We start from the raw sequence: 23933 nt of genomic DNA, 5'->3' as shown, positions 1-23933 counted from the left end.
ATGGATTGCTTACCCATAATTAACCGTAAAAAATGTCCATGGCCAGCTGGACCAAACAGACGATTGTCCATCGAGTAAGAGACACGCAGCACTTTGTGTGTTAGTACAACTACAGTATATACGCTGTCTGGCTCGCTGTGTAACATGAAATGTGGGCTAATTTTTATTTATTTGTTTATGTTTTTCATTTTGGTGTCGTATCACACGCATTTTGTGCTGACGTAGAAGCTTGTTTATCTCATGCCGTAGTTTGCTTCTGCGGCTAATGTGGTAGCATGTTGATGTGTTAGTATGTTAGAAAATTTGTTTCTCAGTGTTCGCTCTTACAATAACAATGTCACTACAGTTTGGTTATTACATGGGTTACGGAACGTAAATGAATGCATTTTCAAAGTGATTTAGAGGTAGAATTGATGGCTCCCATTAGCTGTATTGCTAGCCACCAAAAACTAGCAGATTTGTATGTTAAAAAGCGAAAAAAACTCAAAAACTTTTGTCTTCTTGTCTTTCATAATGATTGTGAACGATAGGCAAAATTCCAGAAAACGTGCAGTTCCCGTTTAAACCATGGAATTTATAAAACGGTATGGCTAGTTTATGGATTTTTCTTAACCAACGGCCGCTACGTTTTGCATTCAACAAATGGTTTTCATGAAACGGCGACAGAGAAGCTCAAAAGGTGTGTTATTGTTTGTACAAGTTTGCTCACTGTAGGTGCTTAGTTTAGCGCTGTTTAGAGCTTTGAACTGAAAGTGTAAGTGCCGTTCCATTTACTAGTCATCCACAGCCTTTCCATAAGGCTACAATATAACTAAAACAATTCACATTTACTTAACGATTACATGTTTTGTTGTAGTGTTTTCATGCATAATTGTATGTGCTATTGTAACGTAATCAAGCTGGCTCAAGTGTCTTTGTTAGTATTATTAACTCACGACGGCATTACTTTTATACTGTTTCAGGTTCACAAATTCCTCATTAAATTCATCAAAGTGTCACAGTGGAGTTTTTGTGTCTGTTAAAGGGGAACATTATCACCAGACCTATGTAAGCGTCAATATATACCCAGATGTTGCAGAAAAAAGACCATCTGTTTTTTTAACCGATTACCGAACTCTGAAAGGGTGAATTTGGCGAATGAAACGCCTTTCAATTGTTCGCTGTCGGAGCAATGACCTTTCACCCGTGACATCACAACAGGAAGCAATCCGCCATTTTCTCAAACACATTACAGACACCAAGTCAAATCAGCTCTGTTATTTTCAGTTTTTTCGACTGTCTTCTGTACTTTTGAGAGATCATGCCTCGTCGGTGTGTTGTCGGAGGGTGTAACAACACGATCAGGGACGGATTCAAGTTGATTTACGTGGAGTGTGCTAATCAGACATATCAATGGACACGGCATGCTAATCGATGCTAACATGCTATTTAGGCTAGCTGTATGTACATATTGCATCATTATCCCTCATTTGTAGCTATATTTGCATCAAGCCTTTCCCTCCACCCACATGTAATGCCAAACAAACACATACCAATCGACAGGTTCAAGTTGCACCAGTGGTCAAAAGATGCAAACGTTGGTTAGAAGGCGATCGCCAAATTTGTCCTCGTTGCCGCTGTTTGTCGTGATATGGCTCAATAGCTTCAGTTTCTTCTTCAATTTCGTTTTCGCTATCTGCCTCCACACTCCAATCATCCGTTTCAATACATGCGTAATATGTTGAATCGCTTAAGCCGCTGAAATCCGAGTCTGAATCCGAGCTAATGTCGCTATATCTTTCTGTTCTATCCGCCATGTTTGTTTGTATTGGCGTCACGCAGTGACATCACAGGAAAATGGATGGGTGGATATAGCCATGGTGAAAATCAGGCACTTTGAAGCCGTTTTTCGGGATATTGCGTGATGGGTAAAATTTTGAAAAAACCGTAGAAAAATTAAATAAGCCACTGGGAACTGATTTTTATTAGTTTTAACACTTCTGAAATTGAGATAATGTTCCCCTTTAAGCTGATCAAAGCGCTAGCTTCTGCAGCTTGTGGGTCCACGATGATGACTTCTGTTTTGTTTGATCAGCTGTTTTACTGCCTTGTGACAGGCACCGTTTGGAAACAGTTAAGGTATGTGAATAAACATTTACGGGAACACTTTAGTATGGGGAACATATTCTAAGTAACAGACACTTAATTTAGAGTTACTTTGTTAGGGTTAGGGTTAGTAATGGTGAATATGTTCCCCTTACTAGAGCGTTACCTGCTTACTGGTTGTATAATAAGGCCATGCAGAATAAGGCATTAGTAAGTACTTAATAATGACTAATTAAGAGCCAATATGTTACTAATTTACATGTTAATAAGCAATTATTAATGGCAAATATGTTCCCTATACTAAAGTGTTACCATATTTATAAAATATTTCTGTGTAAATACAGTAACTCATTTCACAATGTATATGTCTGCAGCTTATAGTCCTGTGTGGCTAATATATGGAAACATTTCAAGTCCTTAGTGGTTTCATTTTTTGTAATTTAAAATTTTTTTTTTTTCAAAATCTAACGAGTTTGTAGCTAATACCACACATCTGTACACGTAAATGCAGCGTGCAAAGGCACCGTTGCAGATAATTCAATATTGTCTTGTAATTAATCACATGTAAAGGCGTTAAAAATAATAATATAAACTGTAAATATATTATATTGCTCCTATATTTTTGCATAATCTCCACCATTACCAACTACTTGAACACACGCGCCCATGCATTTGTTTTGCTTTACCAAGCTGCCCTGCAGTATCTTGGGCCTCTCGAGCGCCACTGTGATGCAGTTGGAGAAGATGAAGGCCAGCACCACGTAATCAAACAGCTTATGAGTGATGATAGACTGGCAAATCTGCCTGAACCTGAGATAAAAATGACAGGAGAGAGCACAGTTAGAAAAACTGCAACTCATCTGCTATAACTACTGCACATCTGTTCCAAGACAATCTTCGACAAATTACAACACACAAGGAAGCCCAAGCCTGTTGGTGTAATGCAACGGACAGACACCGCATCAAAACCATAGATGGGAGTGAAACCAACTGAATGCACATTCCCATATTTGGCACATTTCTGCTGAAAAAGCAATTAAATATCCTCACATTGATGTCTATTGGAAAGAACGGAAAGAAAGTGAAGTTCTTTTTATTTATTTATTTTAAAACCATTGCATTACCATGAATTGATTAACGTGGAGCCCGACTTAAACAAGTTGCAAAACTCATTCGGATGTTACCATTTAGTGGTCAATTGTACGGAATATGTACTGTACTGTGCAATCTACTAATAAAAGGTTCAATCAATCAATTAAAAAGCAATGCCTGCTTCTATACCGAAGATGATTAATTAATGCGTTCGTTACGTCTCGTCTCGATTACTGTAACGTGTTATTTTCAGGCTAGCATTAAAAGATTACAGTTGGTACAAAATGCAGCTGCTAGACTTTTGACAAGAACAAGAAAGTTTGATCATATTAGGCCTATACTGGATCACTTGCACTGGCTTCCTATGCACTTAAGATGCGACTTTAAGGTTTTACTACTTACGTTTTAAATACTACACGGTCTAGCTCCATCCTATCTTGCCGATTGTATTGTACCATATGTCCTCTCAAGAAATCTGTGTTCAAAGAACTCAGGCTTGTCAGTGATTCACAGAGTCCCAAAAAAAGTCTGCGTGCTATAGAGCGTTTTCTGTTCCGGCTCCAGTACTCTGGAATGCCCTCCCGGTAACAGAGATGCTACCTCAGTAAAAATAACTAATTTTACAATGTCTGCGGTTCATAGTCCTATATGGTTAACATATGGAAACATATTTTTTTCTTTCCAAATTTAGTGGGTGCAGCTAATACACCGCCGTACTCTGTCCTCCGGAAAATACGGTATGTATTTATGTTTACAATAACCAAAACAAAAATGGTTTCAAGTCCTTTGTAGTTTCACTTTTTTGGCCATTTTCGATGTTATTTTTTCCAAATCTAAAGAGTTTGTAGCTAATAGCACACATATAAAATACTAAACGGTCTGGCTCCATCCTTTCTTGCTGATTGTATTGTACCATATGTCCTAGCAAGAAATCTGCGTTCAAAGAACTCAGGCTTGTCAGTGATTCCCAGAGCCCAAAAAAAGTCTGTGGGCTATAGAGCGTTTTCCATTCGGGCTCCAGTACTCTGGAATGCCCTCCTGGTAACAGTTAGAAATGCTACCTCAGTAGAAATAACTTATTTAACAAAGTCTGCAGTTTATAGTCCTACATGGCTAATCTTTGAAACATATTTTTTCTTTTCAAATTTAGTTGGTGCAGCTTAAACACCGGCGTACTCTGTCCTCTGGAAAAAAGGTATATATTTATGTTTGCAATAACCAAAACAAAAATGGTCTCAAGTCCTTAGTAGTTTCACTTCTTTGCCATTTTCAATGGGATTTTTCCAAATCTAATGAGTTTGTAGCCAATACCACACATATAAAATACTACATGGTCTAGCTCCATCCTATCTTGCTGACTGTATTGTACCATATGTCCCGGCAAGAGATCTGCGTTCAAAGAACTCCGGCTTATTAGTGATTCCCAGAGCCCAAAAAAAGTCTGCGGGCTATAGAGTGTTTCCTATTTGGGCTCCAGTACTCTGGAATGTTAGAGATGCTACCTCAATTAACGCATTTAAATCCCATCTTAAAACTCATTTGTATACACTAGCCTTTAAATAGACCCCCTTTTAAACCAGTTGATCTGCAGTCTCTTTTCTGCTCTGCACCTCTTTCCTGCGTGGAGAGGTTATTAGGCGAACACATATGAAGTGCCAGCTGTTCAAAGTCGGGACCCGGGGTGGACCACTCATCTGTGCATCAGTTGGGGACGTCTCTGTAATGGTGCAATGGTTAGCAGACCATTGCACGGTCGCCCAGGGGTTGTGGGTCCCCACATTTGCGATCCCTTCTAAGGTTTCTCATTGTATCCCATTGGGTTGAGTTTTTTCTTGCCCTGATGTGGGATCTGAGGCTTGTGCAGCCCTTTGAGACACTTGTGATTTAGGGCTGTATAAATCAACTTTAATTGATTGATTGATGCAGAGTATGAAAGAAACCATTTACAAAGCGGCAATCGATCCCTGTGGCGTTTTGGCCCGTCTTTCGATAAGATGGGCAGGGCTGAATCTCTATTATTAATGTTTTGGTCTGAAATGCACCACCGGTACTTTGTGTCAAGGCACAGTAATGATGGGGACTCACTTGTTCTGCGGAGAGAAGAGAAACACCGACCAGTCCTCCCTGGTCTCACACCAGTCTGGCTTGTGCGCCTCCAACATCTTCTGGATGCGGAAGCACAAACTCTGCAAACACAACCCAACGCATTATGTTGTAAACGTAAAAACGACGCTAGACCCACATAGTTTGAATTATTTACAGACGTGAAACACATACAGGAAACGGCTCCGAGCGTCTACCAGCATTACCATCTGTAAAGCGTTCTTACCCCCGCTGTCTAAATAGTCTTCTCTAATTAACCGTGTTTCTCTCGTACACGGTCTTGTTTACAATAGAAACAATAGGGCCCCCGTGGGGCCTGATGGATAGAAGTGCCGACTTTACACAAAGTGCTCGGAAATCCTGCACATGAGAGCAGGAGATTATTGCATGTGTAAAACGCCGCAGTAAAACACACAACAGCTAACGGCGGGGTTAGTGAACGCTACTGTTGATTGTATTTCTTTGTTGAGCTTAGCAGCTGTCAAGGTTCCATCTGTGGAATTAAATGCCAAGAATAAACATTGATCCATCCATTTTTTTACAATGTTTATCCTGTTAAGGATTACGGCGAAGGATGGAGCCAGTTGACAACATAGACCGGTTGCCGGTCAATCAAAGGGCAATTGGAAGTGGGACAAGATATGGAAATGGAGCTATGTGAACCACTACATCACCAGTACCATGGATTGCTAAATCCATAGGATTATATTATATTGCACAAAACACAAAACCAGTGAAGTTCGCGTTGTGTAATTCATAAATAAAAACAGAATATGATGATTTGCAAATGCTTTTCAACCTATATTCAATTGAATAGACTGCAAAGACAAGATACTTAATGTTTGAACTGAGAAACTATTGTTTTTTATGCAAATAACCATAACTTAGAATTTAATGGCAGCAACACATTACAAAAAAGTTGGCACAGGGGCATTTTTACCGCTGTGTTACATGGCCTTTCCTTTTAACAACACTCAGTAAACGTTTGGGAACGGAAGAGCCCTATTTTTTAAGCTTTTCAGGTGGACTTATTTCCCATTCTTGCTTGATGTACAGCTTAAGTTGTTCAACAGTCCGGGGTCTCTGCTGTGGTATTTTAGGCTTCATATACCTTTCAGCATTAATGGTGTCTTCACAGATGTGTAAATTACCCATGTCTTGGGCACTAATACACCCCCATACCATCACAGATGCTGGCTTTTGAACTTTACGCCAACAACAATCCGAATGGTTCTTTTTCTCTTTTGACACGAAAACCACTATTTCCAAAAATAATTTTAAATGTGGACTTGTCAGACCACAGAACACTTTTCCACTTAGCATCAGTCCATCTTAGATGAGTTGGGGCCCAGCGAAACTGGCAGCGTTTCTGGGTGTTGTTGATAAATGGCTTTGGCTTTGCATAGTAGAGTTTTATCTCGCACTTACAGATGTAGTGACCAACTGTAGTTACTGACAGTGTTTTTCTGAAGGGTTCCTGAGCCCATATGGTGATATCATTTACACACTGATGTCGGTTTTTGATGTAGTACCGCGTGAGGGATCCAAGGTCCGTAATATCATCGTTTACGTGCAGTGATTTCTCCAGATTCTCTGAACCATTTGATAATATTACGAAATGGAGATGGTGAAATCCCTAAATTCCTGGCAATAGCTCGTTGAGAAATGTTCTTAAACTGTAGGACGATTTGCTCACGCATTTGTTCACAAAGTGGTGACCCTCGCCCCATCCTTGTTTGTGAATGACTGAGCATTTCATGGAAGCTGCTTTTAGACCCTGGACTGGCTGGACTTCTCCCTTCAGTAGTATTGTCATTTTGTATATTCCGGAGAATCAACGTCCTCTACTTTGGCCTTTATTTTTTTGGTGTATTTATTTCGTCAGTTACTCTGCTGTTCTTAGGGACCTCTTCCAAAAAAGTTATCTGCAAAAATAGGCTGAAAAAATGTCAGTCACTTACACATTTTTTCAACTAAAAATCGCAGGCTCCCCAGCTGAATAGTGCAAATGAAGAAAAAGGACAGGACCTAAAACACAACCTTGACGAACACCACTAAAGAAGTTGAACAAATGACTACTGACTGCATCTGAAGTAAACAAGCTAAAGCAACATCTAACTTACTTAGATCACATTACAAAAAATATGTGTAGCTGCCAAAAAGGATTTAAAGGGGTCCCTTGAATAACCCCTCAGTTATGTAAATCACAAGTTATGCTAGCAAGGTTAAAATGTCAATGCAAAGATCTGCCAATGTGTTTAAAGTGGTCCAAGTTCCTCTATACAACATTAGCACTAGTGATTTTTGGAATCGGCTGCAAACAAAAGTTTGTCTCCCAAGTAAAGTTTTGAACTGAACTCAAAAGCCTGTAAAGTGTAATTCCCAGGCTGGATAGCGCTGCCCTCAATATAAGACAATCCATCTTTTCCCAGACTTGTTTTTTTTCTAGGAAAAATATCAGCTTAGCAAAAGACGGAAACAGCCGCAAGTTTTATCATAAGTGAAGAATGTTGCTTTGAAAAAGGAAGATGTATCAGGAAGGTAAGCATATTTATGTTATAATTATCCTAATTGTGTTATTTTACACAAAATATAATTTATAATTGAAAAGGGGTGTACAAAATAGATTTTTGAATGAATCGTGATTGTTATATGTAATTATTCTCAATTGTAAAAAACAAAATAAAAAACAAATATTGTATACATATTTTTTATGTATTTTTTTCCATTAATTCTGTCCTGTAATGCCACTCAGGAAAATCATACTGTTGATGTAGATGCCCAAATCTGCTGTACAGATTTACTCTGGAAAACACAGTGTGGGATACCTCTCTTCTATTTGACATTTTTAAAGGTTCAAGTAGAAAATAAGTATAATTTTTTTAAACAATCTATTTGATGGAGTAATGTAGATAATCATACAGCTGTCGACCACTGTTGTCAAAAAGTATTGACTTTGAATCAAGAATCGTTTTGAATCAAGAATCGTTTATGAAGTGAAGCTGGGATAGGCTGCCCGTGACCCCGAAAGGGACAAGTGGTAGAAAATGAATGGATGGTTAATGCTCCTCAAAACATATTACTATAGATTAATGCCATCAAATAATAAAAGTGTAAAGAAGGTTAGGACAATTCCAAGCGTCCTTGACTGACAGGTTCTGTCAAAAATAGCACTTGGCCCGAGTAATTTGTTCAAGCAGGTAAAGTATGGGAGCGACAGGAAGAGAAGCTTGATTTTTGTTGGGGAGAAAAACATTGCTGCCAATTGTTGGTTTTGCATCCTAGGACCCTAAATATAGGACAACTCATATTTCTCCAGAAACTACAAAAAATATCAACTTACTGTATATTCAGGTCAATTTAGTAGTAAGAAGCGATAAATGTGTACTGTAATACACATGCTTATTTTTTAATATAAAAAGGGGACAAGCGGTAGAAAGTGGATGGATGGATGGGAAATACTTCTAAATTTTAAGATTATTTTCCTAATGTGTCCTTATTTTTTAAAATATCTTGGGTACACTTCATTTTCATATTCATAATATTTCTTTGGACATATTTTAATGGGCAGCACGGTGGTACAGGGGTTAGTGCATGTGCCTCACAATACGAAGGTCCTGAGTTCAATCCTGGGCTCAGAATTTTTGTGGAGTTTGCATGTTCTCCCAGTGACTTTGTGGGTTCCCTCCGGGTTGGCAACACTAAATTGGCCCTAGTGTGTGAATGTGAGTGTGAATGTTGTCTGTGTTGGCCCTGCGATGAGGTGGTGACTTGTCCAGGGTGTACCCCGCCTTCCGCCCGAATGCAGCTGAGATAGGCTCCAGCACCCCCCACGATCCCGAAAAGGACAAGCGGTAGAAAATTGATGGATATCTTAATGCTGCTGGAAATTGGAGTGGAATTCTGAACCATGTTTTGTTGTATCTTATGTGCATTTACAATAACAGCATCTAATCTAAAAAAACAAAAACAAAAAAACAGCAATTTTATGATAACTACCGTATTTTTCGGACTATAAGTCGCAGTTTTTTTCATAGTTTGGCCGGGGGTGCGACATATACTCCAGTGCGACTTATGTGTGAAATTATTAACACATTACCGTAAAATATCAAATAATATTATTTATATCATTCGCGGAAGAGACGAAGAAAATGTCAGCAATCGTCACATACACGTCAACCAATAAGAATTTGGCGGGGGAGGGTCATGGCAGAAGTGCATTGTGGGTCATGGAATGCTAACTATATGCTATATGCCACAGCCATAGCTATTTGAAGGCCTACTGAAATTAGATTTTCTTATTCAAACGGGGATAGCAGGTCCATTCTATGTGTCATACTTGATGATTTTGCGATATTGCCATATTTTTGCTGAAAGGATTTAGTAGAGAACATCCACGATAAAGTTTGCAACTTTTGGTCGCTAACAGAAAAGCCCTGCCTTTACCGGAAGTCGCAGACGATGACATCACATGTTGATGGCTCCTCACATCCTCACATTGTTTTTAATGGGAGCCTCCAACAAAAAGAGCTATTCGGACCGAGAAAACGACAATTTGCCCAATAATTTGAGCGGGGATGAAAGATTCGAGTTTGAGGATATTGATAGCGACGGACTAGAAAAAGAAAGAAAAAAAACGTGATTGCATTGGGACGGATTCAGATGTTTTTAGACACATTTACTAGGATAATTCTGGGAAATCCCTTATCTTTCTATTGTGTTGCTAGTGTTTTAGTGAGTTTAATATTACCTGATAGTCGGAGGGGTGTGTCCACCGGTGTCTTGACGCCAGTGTCTCAGGGAAGTCGACGGCAGCTATATGGACGGCGCAAGCTCAGCTGATCTCCGGTAAGAAGCAACTTTTTACCAAATTTTCTCACCGAAACCTGCTAGTTGACATTCAGTCGGGATCCATGTTCACTTGACCGCTCTGATCCATAGTAAAGCTTCACCTCCGGGAATTTTAAACTAGGAATCCCCGTGTGTTTGTGTGGCTAAAGGCTAAAGCTTCCCAACTCCATCTTGGTACTTTGACTTCTCCAATATTAATTGAACAAATTACAAAAGATTTAGCAACACAGATCTCCAAAATACTGTGTAATTATGCGATTAAAACATACGACTTTTAGCTCTGTGTGTGTGCAGCGCTAATATTTCCTAACAGTCCGTGACGTCACGCGTACACGTCATCATTACGCGACGTTTTCAAGAAAAAACTCCCGGGGAAATTTAAAATTGCAATTTAGTAAACTAAAAAGGCCATATTGGCATGTGTTGCAATGTTAATATTTCATCATTGATATATAAACTATCAGACTGCGTGGTCGGAAGTAGTGGGTTTCAGTAGGCCTTTAAATGGATAATTTCATCGTTGACGGTAACTTATAAAAACTGAGAAGGGCTGAACAAAAATTGGACCGAAAAGGAAATCATGTACTGCAGATTACAAGCTGGACGTAGTGAAATATGCAGCAGAAAACGACAAGAGGAAGCGGCACATATCTTTGGAGTTGGCAGAGTTGTTTAGAAGCGACATCGAGGAAGAAGATTTCATTGGATTTATCGATTAGGACGGACAGATTTTTTGTTAAACGTATAGCATGTTCTTTATGTTATAGTTATTTGAATGACTCTTACCATAATATGTTACGTTAACATACCAGGCACGTTCTCCGTTGGTTATTTATGCATCATATAACGTACACTTATTCAGCCTGTTCACTATTCTTTATTTATTTTAAATTGTCTTTCAAATGTCTATTCTTGCTGTTGGATTTTATCAAATAAATTTCCCCCCAAAATGCGACTCATATATGTTTTTTTCCTTCTCTATTATGCATTGTCTGCCGGTGCAGGATGCATAAACAGCACGGACCCAGCAGGCACAAGACATTAAAACAACGTAGATACATTGATGAATTAGGTCCTGACGTTGAGCAACTCAAAAATCATGGGTTCTGTCGTTGATTCAACCATTGAATTTTGGTCATTTTTCAACCAATATCCTACAACACAAATGTAAACATACTTTTTGACGACGTTTATTCAATGTCGGGTCGTTAAGATGATCTATCCATTGAAATTTGGTAATTCCCCAACCAACAACGTGGATCCAACAGTTTGACATCAACATTGTCTCAATTTATAAATACGACTATTTTCCAAAGTTTCAACGTCAGTTTTAAAGCACATGTATGTATAATCAACGTTGTATCAATGTCTTATGCCTGCTGGGTGCGGACAGTTGGTGTCGGTAAAGACACTAGTTGCCTGGATTTGATCTGATCCCAATGCAAACACACCTGACAAGATGACTGGTACAAATAGAAACTTACATAGTCAAGTTCATCATCCAGGTCCTCCCGGTCCTTGGTACGCGTGTTCACCTGGGGAAAGACGTCCGCAATCAGCTGTCTTTGGTTGTTTGTCCCACCGGGCTGCTCAGTCTGGTGGTTAGGAGGGGGTTGAAGGAGCTGTGCCAGGGGAGTCTTGCCATTGCAGTCCTGGTGAACTCTACCTATGACATTCACACTGTCCAGTCCCCCACTGCCACTGATAAGCAGGCCTCCAGAATAGCTCGTTTTCCTCTGGTGGGCATGAAGCGACACGGGGGACACGGGACGGTGTGCTAACAGAGGAGGAGGAGGATGCGAGGCACCTGGGACTTGTAGAAGGTGCGGAAGCTCTAGGGACAGAGCTCGGCGGTCCCGCCTGGGTACAAAATGACCCTGGAGGATCGGATGGCGAAGGTGAAGAGTTCGGGAAGCAACAGCAGGAGGTGAGAGGAGACTTTCCTCCTCATCCGGGTTTACACTGTGGAGGTGGCGGAGCGGGGACGAGGAGGCGCGGGGACCTCGGATACGGAGACTTCCGCCGACAACACCTCCCAGACCGCCTAAGCCATGGCCATAGAACGGCCTGGCGGAAGGCGAAGAGGTGAAGATTGGACTGGCGGAGGGAGATGAGGAGGAGCAGGGGCGGACTCCGATCAGGTTGTTCCAACTGGAGCGGCGCGCCCAGGAAGCCTGAGGATGAGGGGGTGGCGGGCGACCCCAGTTGTGGTAACTCCGACCCGGATACTGTGGGAAAAAAACACAGGCCGTCGTATTTTAATGTTGTAAACATTGGCACACAACCAACAAAAATGTGCTCATCCAAGAACACTGTTAGGTAACAGGGTTTTTTTGGTGAAACTTCTTATTTTGAGATACACTGAAAATTACGTCACCACTAGGTGGCGCAGTGCAAATCTATGAAACATGATCTATGGATTTTCACAGCGAGAGACCTCTTTTGTGCAAAGCATTATTGGTCAAAAGCTTAGAGTGCCTTCAAACCAGAATGGCCGACTCCCTGGGCGTCTTACATCGTCGTGATAAACATGTGGATTTCAATTGGACAAACTTGATTGGTGAAAATATAAAGAGATGTCCGATAATGGCTGTTTTGCCGATATCTGATATTGCGATATTATCCAAATCTTAATGAACAATTCCGATATCGATATATACAGTCGTGGGATTAACACATTATACCTAATTTTGTTGTGATACCCCACTGGATGCATTAAACAATGTGACAAGGTTTTCCAAAATAAATCAATGCAAGTTATTGATTTATTATTAAAGTCACAAAGCGCATAATTTTTTTAACGTGCCTCAAAACAGCAGCTTGTAATTTGGAGGTTGAAGTGGGCGGGGTTGATGTGGGGGGAGGGTAAAGGGTACCGGGGGGGTGTATATTGTAGCGTCCTGGAAGAGTTAGTGCTGCAAGGGATTTGGGGTATTTGTTCTGTTGTGTTTGTTGTGTTACGGTGCGGATGTTCTCCCGAAATGTGTTTGTCATTCTTATTTGGTGTGGGTTCACAGTGTGGCGCATATTTGTAACAGTGTTAAAGTTGTTTATACGGCCACCCTCAGTGTGACCTGTATGGCTGTTGACCAAGTATGAATTGTATTCACTTGTGTGTGTGAAAAGCCGTAGATATTATGTGATTGGGCCGGCACGCAGAGGTTTATTGGCGCTTTGTACTTCTCCCTACGTCTGTGTACCTTTCCGTACAGCCGTGTTTTAAAAAGTCATACATTTTACTTTTTGAAACCGACACCGCTAATTTCCGATATTACATTTTAAAGCATTTATCGGTCGATAATATCAGCAGTCCTATATCATCGGACATTTTTAATTATAACTCTCCTAGGAGGTGTGTTTTGTTTCGTGAAACTCCACTCTCACCTTGAGGTGGAAACCGAAGATTTTCCAAAATAATTGTCAACCACCCGCCCACATGCATGGTTCATTTTTTTTGCTGGCAATTGGATGAACGGGGACTCCCAAACTGTGGTATGTGTACCTCGAGTGGTACACCCCCAAAAAAATCACTTAATTAAATATTCAAACACAGTGTTACTGTTCAATCTGTGTGTAATTCTACAGTGGGCGTTAATATTAAATACAATCATTGCATTGTTTTTGATTAATATTTGGGTCTATTACGCTACTGTATTTTGATGTTGTTAATTATGTTTGTCCTTGCAGAACCAAGTGTTTTCTGTGGTGCTACTATGTGAAAAAAAACTGAGAAACTGAAAACATGACCCAGAAGGTTTTGGTTGAGGTACAACCCCTGAAAAATGGCTCAAGCAAATTAAAATCTACACGTTTGATGAAAGCGCAGAGCTCTCAAATTGCTTTGACAGACCTTATTTATGACCTGGGGTTAGGTATTGGAAAATAATTAAGATTCAGGAGGGAAGCTCAAACCCGATTCTTGATGGATAGAGTGAAGTTTGATGGTTAAAATCTGAGCCCCCTGGAAAACAGCCATTTTCTGCGACCCCCTTTAATTGAAATACTATTGAGAACTTGATCATATTTATTTATCTATTCAACACACTATTTTAGAGTTATATTTTCAGTAGGAAGGGGATTTAAATGGCCCCATTCGTTAAATGTAAAGGGTGCTTTATCCACTTTACCAGCCAGATGGCAGTGGAGTGTCTCTAAGTAGAGTGGCGCTTTCCATAATTTTCAGCAGACTGCATTGCAAAATGATTAACCCTCCCTCTTCCACTCACGCGAGATCCACCCAGGAATGGGGCTATATGAATCGCTTCCCTACTGTATAAATGCCGCCGCTGCTGACTTTTTTTTTCTTTTCTCTATCTCTCCGCTGCTGTTCCGTACACCTCTTCTTGATAGTTCTGCTGGGTATTGTAGAACCGGGAACGCGTTAATTCCATTGATCTCTGGCTGCAGGGTTGTGTATCATTCTAACTTGAATACTAGAGTGCAGACTAGTGTTGTCCCCATACCAATATTTTGGTACTGGTATCAAAATTATTTCGATACTTTTTGGTTAAGTTTCTAAACTTCACAAACAGACTGGACACGTTGGTAGAGAAGGCCAGTAACGTGGTGGGAGTGGAGCTGGACTCTCTGGCGGTGGCGTCAGAGAGGAGAAGTCTAGCAAAACTCCGAGCCATTATGGACAACACTTCCCACCCACTACACTCGGACCTTGATGAGAGAATGAGCACGTTCAGTGGACGGCTCAGACTCCCAAAATGCAACACGGAACGACACAGGAGGTCCTTCATACAGACAGCCATCAGACTGTATAATGTACATGTTCCTTAGCTGCACTTAAATGTAGAATATATTTATATTACTCATATATTATATATTATTTATATAATATATTTTATATATTATTGTCTATTGTGAGCAAACTGTGGTGCTGAATTTCTACCAGGGATCAAAAAAGTACTTTCTATTCTATTCTATTCTAAATACAGGGGACCACAAAAAATTGCATTCTTGGCTTGATTTAAACAAAAAATCTTAGGGTACATTAAACATATGTTTCTTATTGCAAGTTTGTCCTTAAATAAAATAGTGAACATAATAGACAACTTTTCTTTTATTAGGAAGTAAACAAATAAAGGCTCCTAATTTAGTCTGCTGACATACGCAGTAACATATTGTGTCATTTATCATTCTATTATTTTGTCAACATCATTAAGGACAAGTGGTAGGAAATGAATTATTAATCTACTTGTTCATTTACTGTTAATATCTGCTTACTTTCTCTTATAACATGGTCTATCTACACTTCTGTTAAAATGTAATAATCACTTATTCTTCTATTGTTTGGATATTTTACATTAGTTTTGGATGATACCACACATTTGGGTATTAATCCGATACCAAGTAGTTAGAGGATCATACATTGGTTATATTCAAAGTTTCCATGTGTCCAGGGACATATTTCATGGGTTCATAAACATAATATACATTTTTTAAAAACGAAAGAAGATGTGATACCAAAAAATAATGACGTAATCATAGCAGTATGGACTAGAGACGCTCCTGTACTTGGTATCATTAAATAGGATGTTAGGTGTCGATCCACCAATGGCATTTGTTTACATTTTAACGCTGGTGAGCTATGGTGTGTAGTGAAGCATGTTTAGCTATTCCTCGTCCTGCAGGGATGATACTTGTAAGAAATTTACTTTATTTGTCGTCATGGAGACAAGGATTAGTGATTTAGAAGTAGCTAAAAGACTGCTGGACTTAAGCTAGCCATTCTTAAAGCATCTCTTCCTGAGGACGTTTCAGTGTTATAACTTCACCTTTATCTTTTGTTTTTAAGCCAAATTGCGTCTGTTCTCCCTTTTCTGTCTTCAAACTGTGTCTGCTTGTAAGTACTCAGTGATTATGCGCTGCCGAACATGCTCCTCTTTCCATAAACCAGCAATGACACGACGTGACTACGACGAGGGCCCGGTTCAATAGTATCGTGGTACTATACTAATGCCGGTTTACGGTACATCCCTAGTGCTCTCACTGCAAAAAGTCAGATATCAAAAAGAATTACAAAAAAATACAAAAATGAGTGGTATTTTATGTGAAGTAAGCAAAATTATCTGCCAATAGAACAAGAAAATTTGCCTTTTCAAGACTTTCCAAAACTAGTCAAATGAGCTAACCTCAATGAACCCAAAAATACCTTAAAATAAGTATATTCTCACTATTAACAACTGTAAATACAAGTACGCATTTTCTATTGTTTCATTGAAAATAAAACAGCAAAGTTCATTTGGCTGTCATCTGTTTTAATTATGAGACACAATTGTGTCAAAGTCATGATTTTTTTTTTTTTTACATGGTCGAAATAAAAAACTATTACTTTAAGAAAGCAGTTTTATACTTGTGAGTGTGATGACACAGGTTCGCAAAAGTTGATAGATAGATAGTACTTTATTTATTCCTTCAGGAGAGTTCCTTCAGGAAAATAAAAATTCTAGTTTCAAGCATGTTTTACCCAATATAGGTCATAAATTCTCAGCAACAAGCTGTAATATTTTACTGAGATCATTTTGGAACAAAACCCCTAAAACAAGTAAAACACTGACATAAAATCTGCTTAGTGAGAAGAATTATCTTATCAGACAGAAAATAAGCAAATATAACCTTTATTTGAGATATTTAATCTATACTTAGATTTCAGTTTTTGCAGTGCTCGACTCCCTAGGCCAGGGGTCACCATCGCGGTGCCCGCGGGCACCAGGTAGCCCGTAAGGACCGGATGAGTCGCCCGCTGGCCTGTTCTAAAAATAGCTCAAATAGCAGCACTTACCTGTGAGCTGCCTCTATTTTTAATTTTTTTTTAATTTACTAGCAAGCTGGTCTCGCTTTGCTCGACATTTTTAATTCTAAGAGAGACAAAACTCAAATAGAATTTGAAAATCCAAGAAAACATTTTAAAAGACTTGGTCTTCACTTGTTTAAATAAATTCATTTATTTTTTTTACTTTGCTTCTTATAACTTCCAGAAAGACAATTTTAGAGAAAAAATACAACCTTAAAAATGATTTTAGGATTTTTAAACACATATACCTTTTTAAATTCCTTCCTCTTCTTTCCTGACAATTTAAATCAATGTTCAAGTATTTTTTTTTTTTTTATTGTAAATAATAATAAATAAATTTTTCATTTCAGCTTCTGTTTTTTCGACGAATAATATTTGTGAAATATTTCTTCAAATTTATGATTAAAAAATAAAAAATAAATATTCTGGCAAATCTAGAAAATCTGTAGAATCAAATTTAAATCTTATTTCAAAGTCTTTTGAATTTCTTTTAAACTTTTTGTTCAGGAAAATCTAGAAGAAATGATGATTTGTCTTTGTTAGCAATATAGCTTGGTCCAATTTGTTATATATTCTAACAAAGTGCAGATTGGATTTTAACCTATTTAAAACATGTCATCAAAAATACATGATTGTTGTGAGAAATCATTAAAATGATCAGTGTTTCCACAAAGATAAATATGTTTAATTATTAATAATAACAGAGTTAAAGGTAAATTGAGCAAATTGGCTATTTCTGGCAATTTATTTAAGTGTGTATCAAACTGGTAGCCCTTCGCATTAATTAGTACCCAAGAAGTAGCTCTTGGTTTCAAACAGGTTGGTGACCCCTGCCCTAGGCTAATGACCCACCATTTGAGAAATAAATGATATATATGATATAATGCATTTTTTTCAACCAAATGCCAAATTTACCTAACAAAATGCATAGCTGCCTTTTACAATTTTAAAAAGGAAAATCAATCTTAGGTTCATAAACACTCGTAAAATCTGCAGAAATACGATACGATGTAACAGGTAAATGGAAACCTAGATTGGCCAATCAATCAGCTGTCCAGAATGATTTATACCTCTGTTCGGTCCTCGCTGACTTACCCCAGCCCTGTGCTCCAGGTTGGCCCGGCCAAGAGAAATGACGCTGTTCTTCCTCGACCCGAGTGCAAAGCTCAGCCTCTCTCCAGGAAACAGGCCGCCAGGCATCTGGCCCACATCCAAGTGTCCATTCGGGGTCAGTGTACAGATCTTCGGGTCTGCGGAAAGACCAAGTAAGAGTGAGAGTAGAGCGACTAATGCATGAACGCACTAGAGGGCCAACGACCGTGTGAAAACATTGATTAGGTGTTTTTCTTCTCCCTGTTTTTACCTCTTGCTCAATGAGCTGAATTTAAACTCCACGACTTTGAGAATACATTTCGTAAAGCGACGTAATGTGCCGCTTAAAAGAGACACGGGGAAGTTTAATCTGTGTCGAATCACCTGGAATGGGAGCCAGAGAGCGTCTCGTAATGGTGATATCCTGCCAGGAGCTTGTCCAATCTTCAAATAGTAAAAAGGCACATCACACTATCAGAGGCCTCGTTAATGTGCTGCTAACACGCTAATTTATAGAGTGTGATGCTTTGGATTTTTCCAGGAGAGATAAAAGAGGAGACTTGCGAATAGAGAGGACAATTGTGCTTTCCCAGCAGGCACAAGGAATGAAAACAAGGTTGAGAACTTGTTGAATTAGGTCCTGACAGACATGCTTTTTCGGAATCAGATTCAGAATCAGAAGTACTGTATTTTTCGGAGTATAAGTCGCTCCGTAGTATAAGTCGCACCTGCCGAAAATGCATAATAAAGAAGGAAAAAAACATATATAAGTCACACCGGAGAATAAGTCAGATTTTTGGGGGAAATTTATTTAATAAAACCCAACACCAAGAATAGACATTTGAAAGGCAATTTAAAATAAATCAAGAATAGTGAACAACAGGCTGAATAAGTGTACGTTATATGACGCATAAATAACCAACTGAGAAGGTGCCTGGTATGTTAACGCAACATATTATGGTAAGAGTCGTTCAAATAACTATAACATATAGAACATGCTATACATTTACTAAACAATATGTCACTCCTAATTGCTAAATCCCATGAAATCTTGTACGTCTAGTCTCTTACGCCAGTGGTCCCCAACCACCGGGCCACAATTTTTTATTCTTTTTTATTCAAAAAATTTAAAAAAAGATTTTTTTATTATTATTTTTTTTGTTAAATCAACATAGAAAAAAAAATATACACTTACAATTAGTGCACCAACCACAAAAACCTCCCCTTTTTCATGACAAAAACGTCCCTTTTTCATGACAAAGAAAAAAAAAAGAAAAAAAAAAAAAAAAGAAAAAGGATCCCGTCCCCAGGTTGGGGACCACTGTCTTACGTCCATTTCTACCGCTTATTCCCTTTTTTGGGGTTGCGGGGGGCGCTGGCGCCTATCTCAGCTACAATCGGGCGGAAGGCGGGGTACACCCTGGACAAGTCGCCACCTCATCGCAGGGCCAACACAGATAGACAGACAACATTCACACTCACATTCACACACTAGGGCCAATTTAGTGTTGCCAATCAACCTATCCCCAGGTGCATGTCTTTGGAAGTGGGAGGAAGCCGGAGTACCCGGAGGGAACCCACGCATTCACGGGGAGGACATGCAAACTCCACACAGAAAGATCCCGAGCCTGGATTTGAACCCAGGACTGCAGGACCTTCGTATTGTGAGGCAGACGCACTAACCCCTCTTCCACCGTGAAGCCCCACTGTCTTACGTGAATGAGCTAAATAATATTATTTGATATTTTACGGTAATGTGTTAATAACTTCACACATAAGTCACTCCTGAGTATAAGTCGCACCCCCGGCCAAACTATGGAAAAAACTGTGACTTATAGTCCGAAAAATACGGTACTTTATTTTATCTCCGAGGTGGAATTAAAAAAATTTCAGCACAATCCAATTCAAGAGCGGACAAACATTACAGGGAGACAGAACAGGATCGCTGAACGTTCTGCCAACTTCCGGCACCCCTTACCAAAAATTTGAGAACTGGTTAAACGGAGGTAAAACATCATAGCCGTGTCTTAAACGGAAGTGAAGCTGGAGCAACAATATGTAACACGAAAATCAGAAATAAGTAAAAACAAGAAGCTTGGATTAGGTTTTGGGTAGTGATAGGATTGCGTATAATCAGCCAAAAAAGCATTACCGTATTTTACGGCCTATAAGTCACCGTTTTTTTCATAGTCTGGGCGAGGGTGCGACTTATACTCAGGAGCGACTTATGTGTGAAATTATTAACACATTACCGTAAAATATCAAATAATATTATTTAGCTCATTCACGTAAGAGACTAGATGTATAAGATTTCATGGGATTTAGCAATTAGGAGTGACAGATTGTTTGGTAAACGTATAGCATGTTCTATATGTTATAGTTATTTGAATGACTCTTACCATAATATGTTACGTTAACATACCAGGCACCTTCTCAGTTGGTTATTTATGCGTCATATAACGCAATGGTCCCCAACCACCAATTTTTTATTATTTATTTTTAAATTTTTAAATGTATTTTATTTTTTATTAAATCAACATACAAAACACAAGATACACTTACAATTAGTGCAAAGACACAAAAAACTCCCTTTTTCATCACAAAAAAAAATTAAAATAAAAAAAATCCCCCCCGCCAGGCCGCGGGACAAATTATCAAGCGTTGACCGGTCCGCAGCTACAAAAAGGTTGGGGACCACTGATATAACGTACACTTATTCATCCTGTTCACTATTCGTTATTTATTTTAAATTGCCTTTCAGATGTCTATTATTCGTGTTGGGTTTTATCAAATAAATTTCCCCCCAAAAATGGACTTATACTCCAGTGCGACTTATATATGTTTTTTCCCCTCCTTTATTATGCATTTTTGGCGGGTGCTACTTTTACCCGGGAGCGACTTATACTCCGAAGAATACGGTGCATTCAATAACCGAAAAAATAACAACCGTGGTGCGTTGCATCAAATTTACAATCAGAATCCGAAGTACTTTAGTGAAGTGAATTATATTTATATAGCGCTTTTCTCTAGTAACTCAAAGTGCTTTACATAGTGAAACCCAATATCTAAGTTACATTTAAACCAGTGTGGGTGGCACTGGGAGCAGGTGGGTAAAGAGTCTGGCCCAAAGACACAACAGCAGTGATTAAGATGGCTGAAGCGGTAATCGCACCCGTAAACCTCAAGTTGCTGGCACGGCCACTCTACCAACCGAGCTATGTCGCCCACTTTAACAATACCCGAGGGGAAATTAAAAGATTTTCAGCGCAATCCCATTCAAGATCAGACAAACATTACAGGGAGACAGAACAGGATCGCTGACGGGTCTGCCACCTTCCGGCGCCCCTTACAAAAAAAAGGCAAGAAACAGGCAAACGCTGGGGAGGGAAACTAAGCCTGGGTCCTTGGATAGAGGGTCCAGACTGAGGCTAAGGAAAAAAACAACAACTCATAGCCATAGCAAACATAAACATGTGGCAGAGAGAAACATCAAAGGACATTAAAGACATTAAAAAAGCAGACCTGATGCAGTCAGCCGCCATTCCAGCAATGCCATTTTTACATACAGCTACAAAAGTAAAACAACAATAAAACAAAAAATAATTAACCAACAATATTGTGGGGAGGGCGTGGCCTGCAGACCTGCATCGAAGCGGGGTGTGCCAGGACCGGCTTGGAGATCAGCGACAGGTGCGTACATGGCCTAGCTGGGCGTGATTATCTAATCACCTGTCGGTCTGTTTAAGGCAGCAGCCGGGAAGGAGAGGGCAGTTGGAGCACGAGCGAGAGTGAGAGCACAAACTGAAGAGAAACTATTCGTGTGCTCACTGGGGAGAAAGACGATTGCTGAAAAGCCTAAGAGAAACCTTGCACAATCCGACACAAGTTTATTGTAAAATAAATTGTTGTAACCCTGAGCCAGAGTGGTGTAAAGATGTTTGGTGGTCCGTGGAACCCAGAAGAGGGAAATTTCCACAAACATATTGTCAGGCTTGTCCCTGACAGTTTGACTATGTTTTAGTTTTTTCCTCTGCATTTGTCTTTGTTTCCTCTGTGTGTGTAGTATGTTCTTGTCAGCGGTCTTATTTTGTCTGTTTCTTGTGTTTTTCCCTGAGTGCTGTGTCCCCTCTGCTGCGGCTGATTGGCCCGCTTCTATATAGACCTGTTTTCTCCTCCAGTCTGTGCTGGATTTTTGTCATGTATTGTCGCTCATGTTGTGTCGTTGCAGCGTAGCGGTAAGCTATATTTGGTAGCATACTGTCTTTTGTTCCCTGCTTCCAGTTTTGTTTGTTCATGGCCTATTTTGTCATCCGTCTCGTGTACGCTTTTCGTATGTACCCTTTGTTTGGTTTTGTTTTAGCGTGTAAATTAAAACCATGTTTTCCTATTCAATGCCTGCCTCCTCCTCTGCATCTTGGGGTTCGTCACAAACTAACTCTGACATATATATTGCATACACATGATTGCACAATGCATGGACAAGCAACCAAACAAAAACATAGTTTATCTGCGGTGTTCCACGCCATCGTCTGCTGGGGTGGAGGGAGCATGGCCAGAGAGAGGAGCAGACCCAACAAAGCAACCAAGAACGCCGACTCCACCCTCGGCCACCCACTAAGTCTCGGCCAGTGTCCAGTCCGCTCTGATGAGCGAAAATGCGTCTAAGGAGACCGAGGTGTCCGATACATGCTCACTTCAGCCAAGACATTTTGAAGCTTGTCCGTCCTGGCGCTCTGCGCCAGCTCCACAGCACTGTCTCTTCATCCACATCTCCTCCAGTCTCTCCAAACGGACTCTGGCGTGGCAGAGACCCAGCAGCTGGTCGCCATGGCCCAAAGGCTCCCGGGAGGCAGATTCAGAAGTTCACAAAAAAAGCACCGCAGAAGCCACGTAAGTAAATAGTAAATGAGTTAGACTCGTATAGCGCTTTTCTACCTTCAAGGAACTCAAAGCGCTTCGACACTATTTCCACATTCACCCATTCACAAACACATTCACACACTGATGGCGGGAGTTGCCATGACCCATCAGGAGCAAGGGTGAAGTGTCTTGCTCAAGGACACAGTGGACGTGACTGAGTTGGTAGAAGGTGGGGATTGAACCAGGAACTCTCAGGTTGCTGGCACGCTGTCCCCATGCCCTGTGACACCTCTTGTCGCACAGTCCCTAAGGGTCCCGAACCAAAAAGCAAAAAAATTATTATAAAACACATGAAAATAAGAGGGAAAAATCCAGAACACAAAAGGATGACAGAAGAGGACAGAGTTCCTGCAACCAGCAGCCACTACAGCGGCGCCATCTTGGGAAAATTAAAAAAAATGAAATGAAATGGAAAAACGACAACGTTTAATCAATGTTAGGTTCTGACGTTAATTTTACCATTGAATTTTGGTCATTTCCCAACCAACAACAAAGATCCAACCTTAGACCTAAAAGTTACAGTTAAAGTACCACTGATTGTCACACACACACAGGAGGTGTGGTGAAATGTATCCTCTGCATTCAACCAATCCCCATGTTCACCCCGAGAGGTGAGGGGAGCAGTGGGCGGCAGCGGTTCCACGCCCGGGAATCATTTTAGGTGATTTAACCCTTAATTCCAACCTTTGATGCTGAGTGCCAAGCAGGGAGGTAATGGGTCCCGTTTTTATAGTCTTTGGTATGACTCGGCCGGGTTTGAACTCACAACCTACCGATCTCAGGGCGGACACTCTAACCACTAGGCCACTGAGTAGATGTGGGATCTGAGCCGAGGATGTAGTCGTGTCTTGCGCAGCCCTTTGAGACACTCGTGATTTAGGGCTATGTAAATAAACTTTGATTGACCGACTGAATAGACAACATCGTCTCAATTGACACATTTTCTAAATCAGTTTCACGGGACATGTACGTTTAAATAAACGTC

General features: G+C 40.0%; 1 protein-coding gene across 2 annotated transcripts in view; it reads right to left on the bottom strand.

The window, feature by feature from the left end:
* cacna1ia (calcium voltage-gated channel subunit alpha1 Ia) overlaps window positions 1–23933 on the bottom strand; it is a 520467-nt gene that overhangs the window by 98013 nt on the left and 398521 nt on the right. For both annotated transcript variants that reach the window (XM_061885398.1, XM_061885399.1), the window contains exons 16-19: window positions 18032–18186; window positions 11616–12359; window positions 5263–5363; window positions 2772–2895 (exon numbers count right to left, since the gene is read on the bottom strand). In XM_061885398.1, the coding sequence (XP_061741382.1) occupies window positions 2772–2895; window positions 5263–5363; window positions 11616–12359; window positions 18032–18186 (1124 nt within the window). The remainder of the gene's footprint in view (window positions 1–2771; window positions 2896–5262; window positions 5364–11615; window positions 12360–18031; window positions 18187–23933) is intronic.

This window comes from Nerophis ophidion, linkage group LG23 (genome assembly GCF_033978795.1).
Source record: "Nerophis ophidion isolate RoL-2023_Sa linkage group LG23, RoL_Noph_v1.0, whole genome shotgun sequence".
NCBI lineage: Eukaryota > Metazoa > Chordata > Actinopteri > Syngnathiformes > Syngnathidae > Nerophis > Nerophis ophidion.
This window is presented reverse-complemented; position numbering and strand designations above follow the sequence as displayed.